Consider the following 20,873-nt stretch of genomic DNA (forward strand, 5'->3'; position numbering starts at 1 on the left):
TTGAATACATTAACTATTAAATAATCCTATGTAATTTATTCACTCTGTGGCTTTTTGCGGTCAAAAGGATCTGACCAGACTTTCATATCTGAAAAAAAAATAAGTTTGTTACAAACATAGCATTCATTTTACCAAAATATTTTTATTTGAATATAATGTAGATAGATAGCCAGGCAAATATTGCATATCAGAGTCCGAGTGAAAGGCCTGGACACCCTGGGGTAACAAAGAAAGCCCTAGAACTACAAAGCTGTGGAGAACCTAACAATTATAATAATTTTAAATTAATTAATTAGGAAGAATATTTAAATTTCAATCAGTAAGCTATAATCTATTGACTTGAGTAACTTTTAAAATAGTAATTAGTTAAAAATTTATAATTCAACTATATCTGTATATTCGTCATCTCATTGAAATCTTAGTTTGTGGCAAGATGTCTCTTATGTGGAGAACCTACCCTACCCTAAATTTGGCCCTATTGCAGATAGTAACTGAACAGTATGGACACACAGACACTGAAATCTTTTAAGCATTTAATGACTATCAACTTTGGGAAAAATAAGGTATGTCTATTGTGCCGGTAGCTACACTAGCTCACTCAATCTTTGAAAAAACACATCTGTGTTCATATTTATTACTGGCTAGCAGCAGAATATGTCATGAGTGGTAACTTTAGCAATTTAAAAACATAGTAATTTGGGATTTTAGGATGTATGCTTAGTGCAATAAAAACAAAAAGAATTATTACTTCCTGGTTGGATATCCTCTTGTCTTATATTCTTTCTAGTTTCCTTTTGAATCTTTTCTGAAAATAAAATATGCAATTTTGATCAAAGACAAACATTTGAAACGGAATTTTCATTAATAACTGGATATACTTAAAAAATAAAAAAGTAGTTCATCACTTGGCCACATTTTTTTTTTTTTTTGAAGTACACACACAAGTATATGTATAATAGCACATCTGACGAGTGTCAAATGTAGCTTTCACGCACATCAATAAAATAAAATTGGCACATTTATTTTAACTTTGTATTGGGACACTGTTTAGATATATGAATAATACCAAAAGGTTATTTTAAAGGTAGGTGCAATTGGAAATAAAAAAGGGTAATTCATTAATTCATTCATTCGTATTTATGTAATATAATGTTACGAAAAAGATGAATGGTAATCTGAATTAAAGTTATGAAATTATTATTTTATCTTACTGTATTCCGATGGGTCTATCATTGGACTGATAGCAATAGGGTATAAAGTCAGTCCTAGCAAACCGACAAATCCGCCAAGGAATGCCGCATATCTCCAACGCCTATAAGCCATTTTCCGTATTTTTATTATTATTTATCAAATCGTTGCATCGGAAATATATTTCGTTTATATTATTTACTAAATGAAATTTTTTATTTGACATTTGTCATTTTGAAAAATGTCACAGGCAGCGTGACAATGACAGTCCATCGGATATTATAACAACTATTATAAAAGAGACTGCGTCAAATTCAGAAAATTCAGATATTCAGAAAATATATACATACAAACTAGTATTCATCTTTAGTTTTGTTTTTTAACATTATTTTATAAATTTTAGAAACTAGTTTAGTATATCAAGTGATTAAAACAATAAGAAAAAGATATAAACGTACAAATATTTAAAGTTAATCAAAAAAAATAAATAAAGACTGAAATAACAAATAATACGATTTATTTTTCAATACCTAATTATTTAAATAGTAATTAATCTATAAATATTTAATTGTAGGGCACGCATCACAGTTTTTAAAGTATAGCGATAACATCATTATGATTTCTTATGGTTTCTTAGCTATGGTCCTGTGGAATTTAATACGTTCTTATATTCATAATATAATTATATGATTTCCGACACAATACTGTTTTATTGTCAGACAAAGGCTATGCTAACACATAAGCTTTTACGGTGACCCGAGGCGTTTCCTTTTCTCTATTTAATTTATTAATAGTTTTTATTTAACAAATAAATTTAGTTAGATGTTTCTATGTCTAATGAAAAACCAACTGAAAATAAAAAAAAAACATCGTTATTGCCTTTCCTCAATTAACTGAAAAAGCACCCTCAAGGAAAGGTAATAAAGGGTGAAAAATTAGAAAATCAACCATTTATTCTGATGTACCAGAGATTTACAACACGTCAAAAACTGATAAATGTTTTAGGAGTATTAAAATCTTAAAGATGAGTCATCAAGATTTTAATAATTAAATACACATAATGTAATATAATTAGTACCTATTAGTGTTATATGAAACATGTTTCATTAGTGTTTATTGTATTATTTCTAAACGTTTCAACTCCCTCAATCGCTGTTTCAACCGCCCCTACCATGGGGACGGTGAGAAATTTATCTCTTTTAAATAAGACAAATAATTCACGTTCTATGCAAAGGCAAATTTTGAAGTAATTGTTTGTATAAACTTTAACCTTCATCGGTTTTAAAGGATTTGTAAATATTCTTAGTAACTTCACATAGGCGACTTATAATTATATCAACAATTCTTAGAAACGTAATTACTTACAGCAACGATCAACGATTACGAGTTGTTAGTAATAATAATAAAGTGACACCAACAATTTATACTAAGCTAACTAGAATTTTAGTGGAAATCGTTTCATTATGCTAAATTTCTTAAAATATGTTATTTTATCTGTATAAAATTAAAGAAATACACAAAATTAACGAAGTTACACATTTTATAAAACGCTCACTGAAGGCAATTTATGAAAACATTTACTTAAATTACTCTTACAATTATTAATTAATTAGTAGAGTATAAATTGTTAGTGTCGAAATAATAGTTATTGGAATATACTCTAAAATTAAACTTAAATAATTTGTTATGTTCGTATGTTTTTTTAAATACATTTTAATGATTTACCTACGTTGTTTAATTAAATACTCTAACAGGGTAAAGTCCAAATAGACGCTGGATTCAGAAGGTGCTTAATTTGGACAAAGTTCAATGACATATGCCAGAATATGTTCGAGACTGAATAAATATCAAGGAAAAAAAAAAAACAAGAAATAAATGTTTGAAATGGCACTGGTTAAAATACGTGCCACTAAAATAAAAAATGTAACCGACTCAGAAGCCCTGGCCTCTTCTTTTGTGCTCGATAGACCAGGAACGATTAGTGAAAACTTAAAAACACTTAATTATATATGATAAAATTGAATCCCGATTTTATTTACTATAGCGGTATGCTCAGCGTGGTGGAATAAGTTTAAAACCTAACTCAAGAAAAAAAAAACAAAAGAACTACCTTAAGGTTACTCTAACTTTTATGGGCAATTTGATTCAAGTATATACATATAATATAATTGGAATGTCTGTTTGTAATATTAAAATAGCCCTTTTTTACTCAATGGATATGTTATACACGGTACGTATACCAAAATAACATTTTTTACAATTTCTGTCGGTCTGTCTGTCTGTTTGTTCCGGCTAATCACTGGACTGGCTGGATCGATTTTGACGGGACTTTCAGTGGCAGATAGCTATTACAGTAGGGAGTAACTTAGGCTACAATAATATATTTTATTGTTAAATTCAAAGGCCTACAAGGTACACAGCACGCAGCAGCGGGCACAGCTAGTATAGTATAAAATTACCATGAACACTCTATGTATAAGTAAAATGATAAAAGCTAAAACTTGAAATAATCAGGCTTCACTTTTAGTAAGGACACAGAGAGAGATAAGAAATCAGGGGCAAAATTCTACTAATTAATGTATTCCTGATTCAATTACGATGCAACTTCAACCATTTAGATTCATGTATGTCGTTGTGTAAATATTACGAGTCGATTCGATTGCTTATTTTGTGTGGAATAAGTTGACGGACGTGCAAATGAGCCTGATAGTAAACACCACCGCCCCCATAGACAATGGCACTGTAAGAGATACTAACCATTCCTTGTATTACCAATGCACCACAAACCTTGGGAACTAAGATGTTATGTCCCTTGTGCCAATAGTTGCACTGGCTCTCACACCCTTCAAACCGGAACACAACAATACTGAGTAATGTTGTTTGGCGGTAGAATATCCCTATCACGAAATGCGATAAATTAGCAATTTATTAGTAGGATTGCCCCCAAAATTTAATAACTAAGCAACGCTAAACAACGCTTTTAAGCTATCATTTTATGGCCCATACGTTTTCATCTTATCTCAAGTATTCTTAGTTGATAAGTGATAACATTAAGTTAACTCATTCACATTAAAACGCGTAATGTTTTTAACGATTTACTATCACAAAGTTCAATTGTGTTGTGATTCATTGCGTTTTGTTTTGCATTTTGTATTTATATAATATCAATGAATCATAATTTGTTTAAAGACATTATGAACTTTGTTTTACAAATGTCAATGTTGATCGTTCATATTGATGAATGTATTTCATTGTTATTGGTAATGTGTATAATAGTTTTTTTATCAATAATAATAAGTAAGCGGACTGACAAATTGCCGAGATGTCCCAGTGGTTAGAACGCGTGCATCTTGACCGATGATTGCGGGTTCAAACCCAGTAAAGCAGCATTGAATATTCATGTTAATTTGTCTTTATAATTCATCTCATACTCGGCGGTAAAGGAAAACATCATGATGAAACATGTGCATTTCACCAACCCGCTTTGAAACAGCGTGGTAGTTATTGACGGCGAACTCTGTATCTGTTGATCAATTTAAAGTGTAATTAGTTAAACAAGAGAAGAATTCATAAGTAATAACAACATATTATTTAGTGCTAATTTTAATAGATGATAGTAAACTATGCTTTTTCTACAAGTAATGTTTAATTTCAAGGTGTTTTAAATCTTGCAAATGATTTTAAATCGATAACCATGTAACTATAACAACAACAGCGTTTAAATTTCCCATTGCTGGGCTAAGGTTTTCCCTTTGAGGTGGAGGCTTGGAACATATTCAACCACGATGTTCCAATGCGGGTTGGTTGAATACACATATAGCAGAATTACTAGAAATTAGACACATGTTTCCTCACGATGTTTTACTTCACTGCTGAGCTCGACAATTATAAACACCAATTAAGCACATGAATATTTAGTGGTGCTTGCCTGGGTTTGAAGCCGCTACCATCGCAAATTGAATTGGTTCTACCCACTACTATATGAATATAAAATATATTAAGCTACCATATCATAAAAACATAAATAAACTTGTATATAATTTATGAAACGAATTGTTCTAGGCTGTTTGATAGATAGTCACGGCGTTAATACATTTATTGCTGTTTTATGGAATAAATAACACAAACAACTAATTGTGTTACAATAATCTTATTATTAATTAGTTATGCAACTGATTTTTATTTCTTTTAATTTTTTTATCTCGTTGTTATTGTATATTTAATTTCATAAATGTTGACAACGAAAACCGATGTACGGATGAATCCAATGGGGTTTTTGTTACATCGTTCTTAGTTTTAAATACAGTAGAATATTAAAAAATAAATATTCAATAAATAAAAAATTTACCAAAAAGAAAAACTGACTTCAAACAAAACACTAATTTAAAACATATAAACACTAAATAGTAATAAAAATAATTGCGTATTTAACATATTTTTAGAGTCCTCCTAAGTGAAATGAAATGAAAAATATTCGACTACTTAAAAGTCGATTTACAATTACATAAGGTACTTATAGTTATTGTTATATTTGGAGCTGGTGTCAGCCAAGGAAACCCTACAGAATATCTATCAAGAGATCTACGAGAATACTATAAGAAAGTTTGCAACGTGATTTCGTAAATAAACAAATTCTCTAGTAAATTTAGTTTGAGTATTACAATCGTGCGAAGTCGGGCGGGTCGCTAGTTGATTATTTAGTTGATATTAATATTTGACTATGACAATTACATGAACATAACCACGTTACGAAAGGTGACTCAAATATCAATAGAACGTATAAATAGAAGATTCAGCCGAGTATCACTAACGTGCTCCTCAGAATTGTTCCGTTCCCGTCCGTACTCTTACTTTGTCATGGATCCTAAGCTCATCCTAACTCAGCCAACCTTACCAAACATTCACCAAACTACCCTTGAAGTATATCCTTTAAAATAAAAAAAGAATCATCAAAATTGGTTGGCGCAATTTTGAGCTATTCATCTATTTATCGCGCACCTACATAATGCAAATTTAAGACTTTTATAGTTTTCATATGGTAACATCAGAACTGGACTAAATTAAAATGGGACCACACTGGAGGCACTAGCTTTCAAACAAAAAAAAAATAATCCAAATCGGTCCACCCAGTGAAAAGTTATGACGTGACAAACATAACAAAAAAAATACAGACGAATTGATAACGTCCTCCCTTTTGAAGTCGGTTGATAAAATTGATGAGCTGAGGATGGCCCAGTGGTTAGAACGCGCGCATCTTAACCGATGATTGCGGGTTCAAACCCAGGCAAGCACCATTATACATATGTGCCTTATTTGTGTTTATAATTCATCTCGTGCTCGGCAAGGAAAACATCGTGAAGAAACCTGCATGTGTCAAATTTCATCAAAATTCTGCCACATGTGCATTCCACCATTGGAACAGCGTCGTGGAATATGTTCCAAACCCTCTCCTTAATAAAAGGAGGCCTTATCCCAGCAGTGGGAAATTTACAGGCTGTTTGACTTTAACTTTTACTTTTAACAATAAACGAAAATTAAAAAAAAAAACTGATTACACTGTTGAATTGAAAATATGCAGTGTCTTGTTGATTCGTAAGGCAGTATAAATAAAAGTTGGTCTTTAAACACATATCTTTTTCTATCAAATCTCAAACAATCACTTATAATTAACAGTCATTCAACAATAAAATACAAGATTATTTCTGCATTGTTTTTATTTGACTAAAATAACAATATTACTAAATTAACAAAACGGAACAATGTTATACATACATATATATGTCTAATGAATATCGTGTGAATTGGTGTTTATATCACGAAACGGCTTAGTGACTCCCTCCTCTAGTAATTGAAGTAATTTAGAAAACACTAATTTGGGTGCATCGATCGCATAAAGAAAATCTATATGATTAAACTCTTTCAAAGGCACTATGTAATGTTCTATTGGATTTATGAGTTGTACGTATAAATTCGTAACATCAACGTCACTCGCTAGCCAATCGTTTTCAGAGCTAAATAAAGCGATCGGTAGTGTTATTTTATGTACAGGATATTCGGGAGGCGCAAGCGTTCCATACTTTATTAAATTTCCCTCAGTGCCATAGTCGAATTGCTGAAATCGGCCCACGTTTTGAATTTCTTGCGCGTAGTGAACTAAGGTCTTCGTCGAAGCACCGGCTGGGACGTGTCCCAGTATTATCGGCAACAAACTCCTATTAAACTGACGTTCGTCGTGTCCGCACAACACGAACATCGAATTCTCACAAATCGCTTCCTCGTAGTGATTTATTTCACAAGCGTGTTTCGATAACCATCGAAGAACGGCGTTTTGGGGTAAAAATTCGTTAGCACCGAGAAGTTTCAGCAGATATTCCAAATTGTTGCTGTATTTCGCGAGCAGGCGAATAGGACTCTTAATGTCAGTCATGTAAGCAACAGGGGCTAACGCGAACCCCGCTCGTAGTACCTTATTGTAATGTGTCTTCGTGGAAAGCAAAGCGAATAGAACAGTCGTCCCCATCGAATGTCCGACATAGTTTATTTTCGTATCCCACCCCTTTGTATCCATGATGTAGTCGATAACGGCTGGCAAATCGTGTTGGCTGACTTCGTGAAATGTGAAATTCCAAAAAGCGAAGGTATCGACGTTAAGGGACACATGCGCCCTGGAGTACGTATTCCCTCGAACATTCGCTAACCACACATCGTAACCGGCTTCAGATAATATATACGCTAGACCCTTCTCTGGTCCTGCGATGATCCAGTCCGCTGAACTTCCAAGGAGGCCGTGATGAAGCAGAACCGTTTTACGGGGATTCTCCTCACGTTTAGCGTTTCGGGAATGAGGTATTCTGTGAACTGTGAGGATGTATCCATCTTCTGTGACGATTGTATGTGACTCTGATGTGTAACCGTGTAGTGCGATCAGCTGTGGAGTCGTCATATGAATGCTCGGGTCATTATCATTACACGTATATTCCAATTTTTCAGGAGCAATTGCATCGAAAATCTTCTCGTCATTGGCTTGGGCATCTTCGACGTAATCTTTAAATTTCCTCTTAATCCTCGCTTGGTTATCAATGTGATCTTCAACGGATGTTTGATTATTAATACCAAGATATGACGTTATTTTATTTCGAACATTTTCAACGTAAAACTGTTTAAGACTGCGTCCCTTTGATCGAACGTAGTTCGTTAACTGAGATGTTCTATTTGTGAATACGTCGACAAGATTCTGCGGGAACCAGCCAGTGTGCCGACTCTCGCTGCATTGTACGTAAATAATTAATGTAAACACAATTAGTAACAGCTTCATGTCTGATGAGTGAACCGCTCTCGACGAGAGCTGTACTTGCGACTGAAGTTTTTAACGGGTCAGCAATGTATCCCGGTCCGTCGGGTCAAGGGGAAATGACTAATGAATGATACTCTAGTAAACACTGAATTTATAGCAACAGATAAAGCGTTTAAAATCTCTAATCGAGTTGACTATAATGTTTATTTATTTGATATCTGTGACTCAGTGTGGTCAGCGTTTTTATAATTACCGACGTTATTTGTCACTATTTTATTTAGTTTATTTTTTCTCTGTTATGTCATTATTCTACAATTATATCAATTGACATTACATAAAGCCAGATAAAAAAACGATATATATTTTTTACGCAAATATGTTGATGAGTACAATGATATTATTTAGTTATCTGAATATTTTTTCTCTTTTATAACATTATTATAAATACGTCTTACCAAAGATGATTAGTATAGGCATGTATTGAGTGAGTACAATATAAAAAAAAATGGTTTCCATATAGTTACAATGATGTCACTGTAGTAAAATTCATTTTGGTGTTTTTTTATTTACGTTAGCAGGTTTATTTTTTTTTTAATCAAAAATCCAAGGGCCAAGTATAAATAATGGCTCTGCATTTTTCCTAAGGTATCATCAATAACGAATGTCAAAAATGGAATTTTCTAATTACGGCTACGTTTACAGGCAAGACAATAAATAAAACTACTTATTATATCCTAAAAACTTTGACAGTCGAACGAGTGAATTCTTATGAAATCGATATTGTCGTGATATACCACAACAGATTATATTATATCATTTGTATCTATACATATGTATAATAAAATTGCAAGGTGCAAATAATAATAAAAAAATGCTTATCGTTCCGAGTGGTACACTATGCATACTTTATATTTGATACATAAAGAACACGTTGTCTCGCGCAGCTGGGTTCGCGTTTTAGCGTTCACCAGATGTAAATACGTATAAAAAACTAGCCTTCATTGGGGTACAAGCCTGCTTCATAACATATTTCCAGTAGTGTAGCTATTGTAGGACAGGTGGAGCAATGCACCAGGGCCCCGGAGCTCAGGGGGCCTTCTAAACTAAACCTTAAGCTTCTGAAGCTAGAAAAACACGACTATGCGCACAAGATTTCTTATTTGGTGTCTATCATTTAAAAGGGTAATTATTAGAGGGTATTATTAAAGAGGAGGTGAGGGCCCGATTCTTTTTCTATGCGCCGGAGCCCTTCCTTCTCTAATCTGTCATTTTAAAGGGTATTTATTAGTTAAAGGGGTGGTGAGGGCCCGATTACTTTTTGGCCCTTTCTCACCTAGCTACACCACTGCATATTCCATCAAATTCCGTACAGCCTTTTGTTCGTATAAAAAAAATCTATATAGGTACTTACATTACCACTATACTTGTAATCTTTATATATATTTCTACGAATAAATATATTTTTCGATACGCACTGGAATACATTCACATTATGTACGTAATTCAAGCCTCTTTGCTATACATATTTACTAACCGACAAAACTCAGTAGTTACTTAAATTACATGCAATTATTGCAAACAATTAAATTTAAATCTGTATAGAGCACGTGAATAAATAAACTTTACCCGTTCTTTATTATTAATTTACATAACATTAATGAGAATATTTACTATGATATATAGTTATCGAGAAACCTTCTCCTTAAAGGGAGATATAGATATGTATAAATATATCATATTAAATCAGCAGTGGGTAATTGACAAGCTGTTAATGTATGTCTGTATGAATCGAGGATAAAAATATTGTTCAATCAAAATTATAATTATTCTGTAACACATAAAATATATAAACACTTTTATAAGGTAACCCAGAGCTTCGTCCACTTTGAATTCTATTTAATTTTTTTCCCAAAACTACTCCCTCAAGGGGTGAAAAATGTAGCCATAGGTCAGATTTCTTTTATACCACTGGGGTAGATTACGCTGTAAGAAATATTAATTAATTATTAATATTACATCGTCAATGCGCCACCAACCTTGGGAACTAAGATGCTATGTCCCTTGTGCCTGTAGTTACACTGGCTCGCTAACCCTTCAAACCGGAACACAACAATACTGCCTACTGTTGTTTAGCGGTAGAATATCTGATCGGTGGGTGGTATCTACCCTGACGGGCTTGCACAAAGCCCTACCACCAAGTAAATATATAGTAATACAATAAAAAAGTATTTTCAAAAACATCATCACAATAAAACGAAATTATTCTTAAAATCCATTTATTTATTTTGTGTAATACTTCCATACATTATTTAATACTTATTCTAAATAAATAGAAAGAGATAGATTTTAAATCAATACAACAGTTTCATTTCTTCACACAATTCATCAAAATTATCTATCTTCCATTTTCTCAATTCGTTTATTAAATTTTCTTCTTGAAGATTTTCATATTCCTCAGAATCTAAAAACAGACTTCAAATCAGAACGTCACTTAACATTGGATAATAAATAAATACTAGTATTTTAATCGTGAAGACACTGGATGTAGTTAACAGTTTGTTAATTATATCAAATCGATCCATTGATTTCTTGGTCTTTCGTGCACAAACAGACAAAATTGACATCTGCGCTACTAACTAACTGAAAACGTGCAGTCGACAGAACAGAATTGACTCCCTTAGGGGAATTATGACGATGATGGTGATTAATGGAGTTTCACCACGGCAGTTATCAAAACACAAGTTTGTTTCCAACATAGATAATTCCAGTATTTTGATAGCCTAAACGGACGAAAATCTGACAAGGGCGTTATAAGATCAGGCAGAAGAGTTACTTAAAGACTTTATGTACTAATTAATTGAACTGAGATGTCCCATTAGTTATAACACATGCACTGTCTATTCAAGTAATATCTAAATTCGAAGGGACAGCAATCCGACCTGGAAGAGTTTCAGCCTTTCATAAAGGAATGTTAACTCTTAGGTTATAGAGAACTTCTTAACTAATATTATGACTTCATGACAAGTGCTGTAAATAGCTTTTTCTGAGCCCTGGGCGAGCTTCTATAACTGCGCCCTATTTAAGCAGACCCTTTGCCCATTTTACTGTCTCACTCACTAAAACTTAACATTAACGATAAACATCAAAAATGAGACCGATGTATGTTTTCAATGATACTAGCATGTAAGCACGTTTGTATTGGAATCGAGTACTAGGGGCTCAGCGGAATCTTAACAAGAGCAAAACGAAAAAACAATAGTCCTGCCCAGTCTGTTTATTTTTGCGCCCCCGAGAGTCTACGCCCTGTGCCTGGGCACCGGTGGCACATGACCCCAAGTTTAGTGTTTTTCCTAATTAAATAATACTTACCATAGATAGGAAACCATCCACTCAATTCGCAAACAGCGACATTGAACGCTACCAGCTGTTTAGCTCCCATGCTACTCTTTCGTGGCCACACAAGCACTCTGACCACTTCACCACTTGCCTCAATGGCACCCCCCCTTGTCATCATGACATTATGCGCAATTGATTTTTTTAGCAAGTAATCCAACAGTATGAAAATTTCATCTACTTTTTCCGAACCCTGAATAACTTCGAAGCAAAATGCTGGTACTGGGTAACTATCGTCAAACTTGAAAAGCGGTCCTTTTATTTTTTTACAATACTGAAAATAATGCATAGACAATATTGAGATGTTTATCTATTGTTTTATAGTATGGACCATCTTATAATAGGCTATTTGACAATGCGAAAAATAAATTGTGAATTATTGTAATCAGTGTATGTATGAGTTTAAAAATGGTTATTTACTAAAGAAAGTTGAAAATAATACTTAATTTATTCAAAAATCCATAAATAAAAATGCCAGCCGGGCTTATGATGAAGTCATTTTCTTGTAAACTTTGCTTTTCTACGATATGTACCACAGATTAAAATACAGCAAAGTGACGTCACCGCCCCCATTGCAGCGCCATATTGTCCAAATAGCGTTTTTGCGCGCTATTTAAATATGGAATTTTTAAAATGATATTCTTCGGCAAATATGTACCTACTAGAAATAAAAAAACACAACTTTTACTGGGTTCCTTAGCCTCTACTAAATAATATAAAATGGATTTTAAAAACCAGTCAAATAGCCTATTGTAAAAGGGTAACTTGAAATAATTGAATCCGAATTTCCAATAACCTTTAAATTAAATTAAATAGTTTCAAATATACCAAGAAAACTCCAAGTTTACATTGCATAATCATTGTTCATATCAGGTTATAACAGAAGCATGTTTGTTTAATATGATACTTTTTTCCACTTAGTGCCACAAGTATACCCCTCTGATCAAGCTGGGCCATCGGTAGTTAAAAGATTGGACAAAATAGCAAAGTTTCCTGTACATCAGTCTGTATATTTACCGCATTTTCCACATAAAGACTCTGTTCCTCAATAAACAAATGGTAGTGTAAATGATTCACTGACGCGAAAGCACACAAGCTATTGAATCCGATTCTTAGAGTTCTGCAATAAAAATATACATGTATGAATACTATAGAAAATTTCCTTCCATTTCCTTGCAAAGTCTAATATATTACAAGTAACAGTCCAGCGGTCTTATAGATCCACTCAATAACAAGCTACGGTTATCATAGGAACACACAAAAGAAATTTTGGTCAAAAGCATCTATCACTACCATCGACCATTATTAAGCATCACAAACTAAATAATTTATTTATCTACAATGCAAGTGTTGCACTATAAATGAACCAAATCGAATTTATTATGTCTGTGTGCGTGGCAGCTACACGTGACTGTCGCCAAACTTACAACTTTATTAGTGTGCGTGTACTTAGTGCCAAGTGTTGGCTACTATTATTGTTCGATGCATTCTCATCTTTGACAGTCTATGTAAACATATAAACAATCAAAGAGTATGATTTTTATTTATTTTATTGCCCAATAAATAAATAAACCCTCACTCCATTTTAATTTCATTAATTCAACAAAATTTAACTAAAGGTAGATAATATGATAAGGGTAATTATAATAAATTTTAGTAGGTAGAAAGTCTCATGCAATTTCATCAAAGGTCTTCGTTTTCTTTCTCTAAAGAAAAAAACTTAGAAAAAAATCTTTTCTATATTTAAAATAAAAATGTTCATTAAATGAAGCTTACTTGCCTACTCACCGATCCTGAGTTAATAGCATTAAATCTATGGCCAATTTCAAACTTTCCTTAGTGATTACTTGTGGCAGACATTTGTTTATAGACGTGCATAGTAGAGAATGATATTTAGATATTGGACTGATATTAACAAGTACAGCATGGTTGTCTCCTAGAATAAATTAAAATAAACTCGATATAATACCATTGTCCATGAAATTTTATAATCAGATTAGCTGTGCCTTTGACTTTATGCAGTTCAGAATAGTATTTGGACATTACAGGGGATATTATTATTATTTTATAAATAATTCAAAAAATATAAATAGCCTAAGTTACTCCTTATTACATCATCTATCTGCCAGTGAAATTCCCATCAAAATACAAACAGATGGGCAGACAAAAAGCAGCAGCAGTTATATTAATATTACAAACAGACACTCCAATTTTATTACATGTAGGGATAGTGTTTATTAGTAATTTCCATTTGTGATTCATCAGAATATCACATTCCCTTTGTTCCTTATTTTCTTTATTTCAACCTCTATCATTATATTAATTTAATTACTAACAATACAATTAATAGAACATTACAATTACCTTCATCATTTTCTTTAAATGTGAATATAATTTCTTCTTTAGAAACTTTTGTAAAATTAAACCTCTTTTCATCAAATGGTTGACATATATCATTTATTTGTTCTGGATGCCTTCTGTTGCTTTGTCGATTTGGGTTCAACTACAATAGATAATTTACAAAAACTTAAACCAAGTTCAAAACTAGAAACAGCTTGTGAATAAAAAATAAACAAATCTATGAAACTACTACATCAATTTTAATGAAACTTACACTATTCCCTAAGTTGAAGTAACAGTGTAAGTTTCATGAGATGATAATTTTTAATCTAAGTTTGCCTAAACTTTGATTGAAAGATTGAAAAATGATCATCTCAATATGATTTTTTACAAATGAGAAATTCATGGCCACTGTAATAAAAACATATAGTAACGAAATTAAGCACAAGTGCTTGGAAGCCTAAATGGATCATTATACTCGAATATAATTAAATTCTAACAATGTTACATACTCATACATACATAAATGTTATAATGTGATAACCTCATTTTTTAAATTGATTAAAAATAAAATTTATATATTTGTATTTCGTCACGATTATTTTGTAAAATTATAGAATGCAAATCCTATAATTATAATTTTTTTTTCTATTTGATGTGTTATGTATTATTCACAGTATAATACCCACCTGTAATAAATACTTTTCATTCAACAACCTCTCTTGTAGGTTCAATATTTTGTATCTAAATACATTCGCTTTTGAATGAATATCATTCCATTTTGATTTAAGGAGTGGTAAGAATTTGGAAATCTTCTCTTCGATTATTTGTTTTGATTCAGAGTCATAAATTTGAATCATTTTGTTGATAATACTTATGACGATAGTATTTGATGAAGATTAATAGTAAATATTTTCCATTCTAATTACGTAAACACTTGTTATTATCTATATTGACAATTGACGTATATGTATTGTAAATAAATTAATTATTTACAAATTTATTTGGTTTATTTGACGGCGTTTCCGTCCTATATCAGGTTGACAAGCTGTCAACCTAGCGAAGCGTCATTGTTGATGGAAGGCGAGCAGCCATCTTGAACGAGACGGCGCCCGTTTACCACACTTATGACGAATCGCTGTGATTGCCGCCATATTGCCGTTTTGTTTAAACTATTTTAGTTGATTTTTGTGTGAAAGTGCTGTGTATTCGAACTATTCCTGTGACTACAGTGATTATTAAATTGTAATTAACATTTTGGACTGGATCGTTTATTTTACCACGCCCATCTACCCGCTCTAAATAAAATGAGTTCTGGTGACGGCCCTTCTTCTGGTGAAAGCCCTCCTGGCCTTTCATCAGAAGTGGGATTCGATGGTGCCCAAGTTGAGAGTCAACGGACAAAATCGGATGCCGAAAAGTTACTAAGCACTATGGAGGCGTTGTTATCTCGGGTTCTCGCAAGTCAGCAAACACCAACTGCTAACACTACTCATTCTACGCAATTGCTACCTTTTAACCCAGACGACGAAGAATCTGACGTTGAGGCTTGGTGCAATATAACCGAAGCTATCGTTCTTAAGAAAAATTTAAACGGAATAGACTTGCTCATGGCCCTTACCAGCGCCTTGAAAGGACGAGCTGCAGCCTGCATTACTAAAGTGAATATAAACGAAATGACCTGGACTGTGGTCAAGCAATGTCTACTGGCGAAATTTTCAAAACCAAAGTTGCCGCAGGATTACTTCGACGACATATTACGATTTCAAATCGCTGCCAAAGAAACAGCTTCCGAATCTGCACTACGTCTGTGGAGCTTGATTGAACGGATTCCGAAGTGCACGATGCCTGAAGAAGTAGTTACTGGATTTGTGATATCAGTACTGTGTAAAAAGGATGGACTTATACGTCGCGAATTAAATGCTCACAATATTACGACTCGCACTCAACTATTTCGAGTACTCGGAGGTGTGTCCTTAAAACGTCAATCGGATGGTGGTGGAGATACCAGTGAGCCTGAGACCAAGCGTTTCCGGTCAGTTGATAGATTCTCAGGCAGATGCAGCTTCTGTGGAATAAGAGGACATCGCTTCGCAGACTGTCGAAAACGTCGTGACAACTTCGGATCTGCATCTCAAGAGGTACCGAGCTCGTCACAAACATTGGAGAAAACAACTTCCGTGTCTTGCTACACTTGTGGAAAAAGAGGACACGTGACAACTAACTGTCCTGACAAGAAGAATGGAAGCAAGGCTGCGGTCAAGGAGGTCCAACATTGTGAGCACCGTCCGTCCAGGGGGATTTTGAAAACATCTTCCGGTGAGTCTGTCCCTTTTTTATTTGATAGTGGATCATCTTGTTCGCTTTTAAAAGAAAGCTATTGCGATAAACTTTTGGGTACTGCGCGTAAAGACATTGTTTATCTTAGTGGTATCGGTGGCAATGATCTGCTATGTACTACACAAATTCTAAGTGAGGTTGAAATCGGTGATCGCCTTATTAGTTTGCTCTTTCACGTAGTACCGGATTGCAACATATCAGATCCTATTATAATTGGCAGAGATATTTTTGATTTAGGGTTATGTGTTAAAATTGACAATGATAATCTTGTTATATATGCCACAGAACAATCAAATTTTTGTAATAAATCGGATCCTTTAGATTTATATCAAATTGATACAGATTTACAAGGGTGTGATAAGGATATGTTGATTTCAATTTTAAGAAAATATTCTGATAGTTTTATCGAAGGTACACCGACTAAACGAGTTAAGACAGGTGTATTTGAGATAATTTTGGTAGACCCTCAAAAAGTAGTGTATAGACGTCCTAACAAACGCGCACCTATAGAGAAACAAATAATTAAGGAACAAGTCCAAAAATTGTTAGATGCTGGAGTTATCCAAGAGAGTTCCTCTCCTTTTGCAAGCCCGATTGTCCTCGTTAAAAAGAAGGACAATTCGTATAGGCTTTGTGTAGATTATAGGGAGTTAAACTCTAATACTGTACCGGAACGTTACCCTTTGCCCCGCATTGACGAACAAATCGACCAGCTTGGTGGAGCCAACTTCTTTTCTTCTTTGGACATGGCTGCTGGTTTTCACCAGATCCCTGTCCATCCCAACTCAATTCAGAAAACAGCCTTTGTCACAAATGAGGGCCAGTACGAATACCTCGCCATGCCATTTGGGTTGCGGAACGCGCCTTCAGTGTTTCAGAGATGTATCACAAAGGCATTCAGCCATCTTAAAGAAAAACCTTTGATATACATGGATGACGTGTTGGCCTATTCAGTGGACATTTCTGAAGGTTTGCAGCGCCTTGATGAACTATTGGCTGCACTATCAGAAGCTGGATTTTCAATTAACCTAAAGAAGTGTAAGTTTATGAAACAAAAGATAGACTACTTAGGATATTCTATTTAGTCTGGTGAAGTTAGGCCCAACTCACGAAAAATCCAAGCGTTGATAGATGCCCCAGAGCCCAAGTCAGCTACAAATGTTCGACAATTCCTCGGATTGGCATCTTATTTCCGAAAATTCATCCCCAATTTTACTCATATAGTTGGTCCCCTCTACCCACTTACGAAACTCAAAGGACGTATTACCTGGACTCTAGAACATGAAAGGATACGTAAACAGTTAATAGACATTCTTACATCCGAACCCGTACTTACCATATTTGACCCAGACCTTCCTGTAGAGCTGCATACTGACGCTAGCTCCGATGGGTATGGAGCGATCCTCTTGCAAAAGAAAAACAACCTTCCCCACGTAGTAGAATATTTTAGCCGTCGGACGTCGGATGCGGAGTCGCGCTATCACTCTTACGAGCTAGAAACTTTAGCAGTAGTAAGAGCAATAGAGCACTTCCGACATTACCTGTATGGCAGGAATTTTGTGGTTGTTACCGACTGCAATTCATTAAAAGCGTCAAAGTCTAAGATGGACTTAACTCCTCGCGTATATCGATGGTGGGCATATTTGCAAGCCTACGATTTCGATATCGTGTATCGTGAAGGCAGTAGGATGGAACACGCTGACTTTCTGTCTCGAAACCCTTTACCGAATCCAGATTCTGACAATACCACAGAATCCGAAAAATCTCAAATTCAATCTGTTCATTTTATCGAACTCCACCACGGCTGGCTATCTGTTGAACAGAAACGAGATGCCGAAATCCAAGACCTTATTTCGAAATACCATAACAATGGTTTTCCTGAGACTGTAGCCCAAACTTACGATGTTAGGGAAGGCATCCTTTACCGGAAAATTGTTCGGAATAAAGTAGTGTCCTGGCTGCCAGTAGTTCCACGATCTCTTATCTGGACCCTTATAAATCATGTTCATACTGAATTACAACATCTAGGTAAAGACAAAACGCTTGACAAGCTTTATGAGAAATATTGGTTCCCGGACATGTCTAAATGTGTCCGAAAATACATAGACTCGTGCATCATTTGTAAGGCATCCAAGGGCCCATCCGGACCTCAAGCCGTTCAGCTTCACCCGATTCCAAAGGTACCTGTACCTTGGCATACGATTCATATTGACTTCACGGGAAAGCTGAGCGGAAAGAGTGATCGGAAGGAGTATTGTTCAGTAATCATAGACGCTTTCACAAAGTTCGTTTTACTAGAACATACCTTGTCTCTTGATGCGAAGAGTGCGATCAATGCACTACAAAAAGCAGTTAATCTTTTTGGAGCACCAAAAAGAATTATTGCAGACCAAGGTCGTTGCTACATCAGTTCTGACTTTAAGTCATTCTGCAATGAGCATAAAATAGAACTTCACTTTATAGCGACGGGTTCCAGTAGAGCAAATGGTCAAGTTGAGCGAGTAATGCGTACTCTCAAGAGCATCTTAACTATAGTAGAAAACGACCCTAACAAAACGTGGCGTGATGAACTAGGAAATATCCAACTAGCCCTAAATAGTACCAAGTCCGCTGTTACTAAATATTCACCATCAGAGCTTATGTTCGGGATTAATTCCGATTCTTTAGGTATGGCCAAAATAAACTGTATCGATAACAATAATGCGGTTCGCTTGGATTTCGATTCGATTAGGGAGGATGCTTCGATAAATATTAAGAAAGCTGCTGAATCTGAAACTGTTAGATTTAACCACGGCCGCGCAAAAATTAAACCATTTTCTAAAGGTGATTACGTGTTCATTAAAAACAACGAACGCAATAAAACTAAATTGGATAGGAAATTCAGAGGTCCTTTCGTAATTACAGAAGTTTTAAATAATGATCGTTACGAACTTAAAAGCATAGCAGGTAGTTCCAATCGAGTTCTTAAATACTCTCACGAGAATTTGCGCGCAGTGCCCCAGGGACATATCGGATTACTAGAAATCGCGACTAGTCTTTTGAATGAGGATGAGGCCGAGACGGCGTCTAATAATGAAGGCAATATAGGCTTTAATAATGAGAACGAGTCATTAGACCGTCTAGACACCTTGACCGTATGCTCAGATACCGCTTCCGCGGACTCACGTACTATGTCAGCCAACTCTGACACAATGAGTGCTCATTCAGACCCCGAAACGTGGGACGTTATTCACGAAGTTGAAATACATTGAAACAAGACAATTCACCATCATAGGTAGGTATTTGTCTACTTACAATACTTACTGCCAGGTGTTGAATGTGTAATGTACGTCGTGAATATTTTGAATGTTTTGAAATTTGTTTGATTAGATGATGCACTTCTTAGTCCCAGAGAGTAGACGAAATTTGTCGTCCGAGCCTCACCCATGCAGAGGGTCAGCTTGTCATGTGATGAACCTAGCATCATCTGACGAAAATTGTCGTCCGAGTCGGGTCCGTTACGAGGGCTGACTCGTCCTGGATGATTGCTAGTTATAAGTGAGACGAAACGTGTCGTCCGGGCCAAATTCTGCCAAGGATTGGCTTGTCTGTCTATTCATAAAGACGAAAGGTGTCGTCCGGGTCATATCCTGCCAAGGATTGGCTTGTCTGGCTATTCGTAATGACGAAAGATGTCGTCCAGGTCATATCTTGAATGGGATAGACCTGTCAGGATGTTTAAATATGTGAAGTGTGGTGTCAGAGACAAATTTTAGATAGAACATTAAAATTTAGGTGCATATTTTTAAACGATTGGTCTATCTGTGGTACTGAGTAGTTGATAAATAGCATTAAGTCAGGATGAACGAGCAGATTACGCAGTTAACTTAATTTGTTTCAGATTAAACGCCCGTGGACGGTCGAATGTCAGTCTGGCCGTGACGGCGTTTCCGTCCTATATCAGGTTGACAAGCTGTCAACCTAGCGAAGCGTCATTGTTGATGGAAGGCGAGCAGCCATCTTGAACGAGACGGCGCCCGTTTACCACACTTATGACGAATCGCTGTGATTGCCGCCATATTGCCGTTTTGTTTAAACTATTTTAGTTGATTTTTGTGTGAAAGTGCTGTGTATTCGAACTATTCCTGTGACTACAGTGATTATTAAATTGTAATTAACATTTTGGACTGGATCGTTTATTTTACCACGCCCATCTACCCGCTCTAAATAAAATGAGTTCTGGTGACGGCCCTTCTTCTGGTGAAAGCCCTCCTGGCCTTTCATATTTTTATTTGTCTGGTGACAGCGGTGACCAGTGACCACAGACAGTGTTGCCAAC

The 20,873-nt window shown here is 34.9% G+C and overlaps 2 protein-coding genes across 2 annotated transcripts; both read right to left on the minus strand.

The window, feature by feature from the left end:
• Positions 1-6,886: 6,886 nt before the first annotated feature.
• LOC124538027 (gastric triacylglycerol lipase-like) lies at positions 6,887-8,610 on the minus strand. The gene has a single exon (XM_047115027.1). It carries the CDS (start codon positions 8,501-8,503, stop codon positions 6,971-6,973), a length of 1,533 nt encoding a protein of 510 aa, XP_046970983.1. The 5' UTR covers positions 8,504-8,610; the 3' UTR covers positions 6,887-6,970.
• A 2,186-nt stretch (positions 8,611-10,796) lies between these two features.
• Positions 10,797-20,866, minus strand: LOC124537983 (GDP-D-glucose phosphorylase 1). The gene is made up of 7 exons (XM_047114984.1): positions 20,821-20,866; positions 14,905-15,228; positions 14,240-14,378; positions 13,664-13,811; positions 12,893-12,995; positions 11,852-12,149; positions 10,797-10,943 (listed from the first exon to the last, which is right to left on the minus strand). Exons 2-7 carry the CDS (start codon positions 15,073-15,075, stop codon positions 10,834-10,836), a joined length of 969 nt encoding a protein of 322 aa, XP_046970940.1. The 5' UTR covers positions 15,076-15,228; positions 20,821-20,866; the 3' UTR covers positions 10,797-10,833.
• Between the last annotated feature and the right edge of the window lie 7 nt (positions 20,867-20,873).

The sequence above is a fragment of the Vanessa cardui genome, chromosome 19 (genome assembly GCF_905220365.1).
Source record: "Vanessa cardui chromosome 19, ilVanCard2.1, whole genome shotgun sequence".
NCBI lineage: Eukaryota > Metazoa > Arthropoda > Insecta > Lepidoptera > Nymphalidae > Vanessa > Vanessa cardui.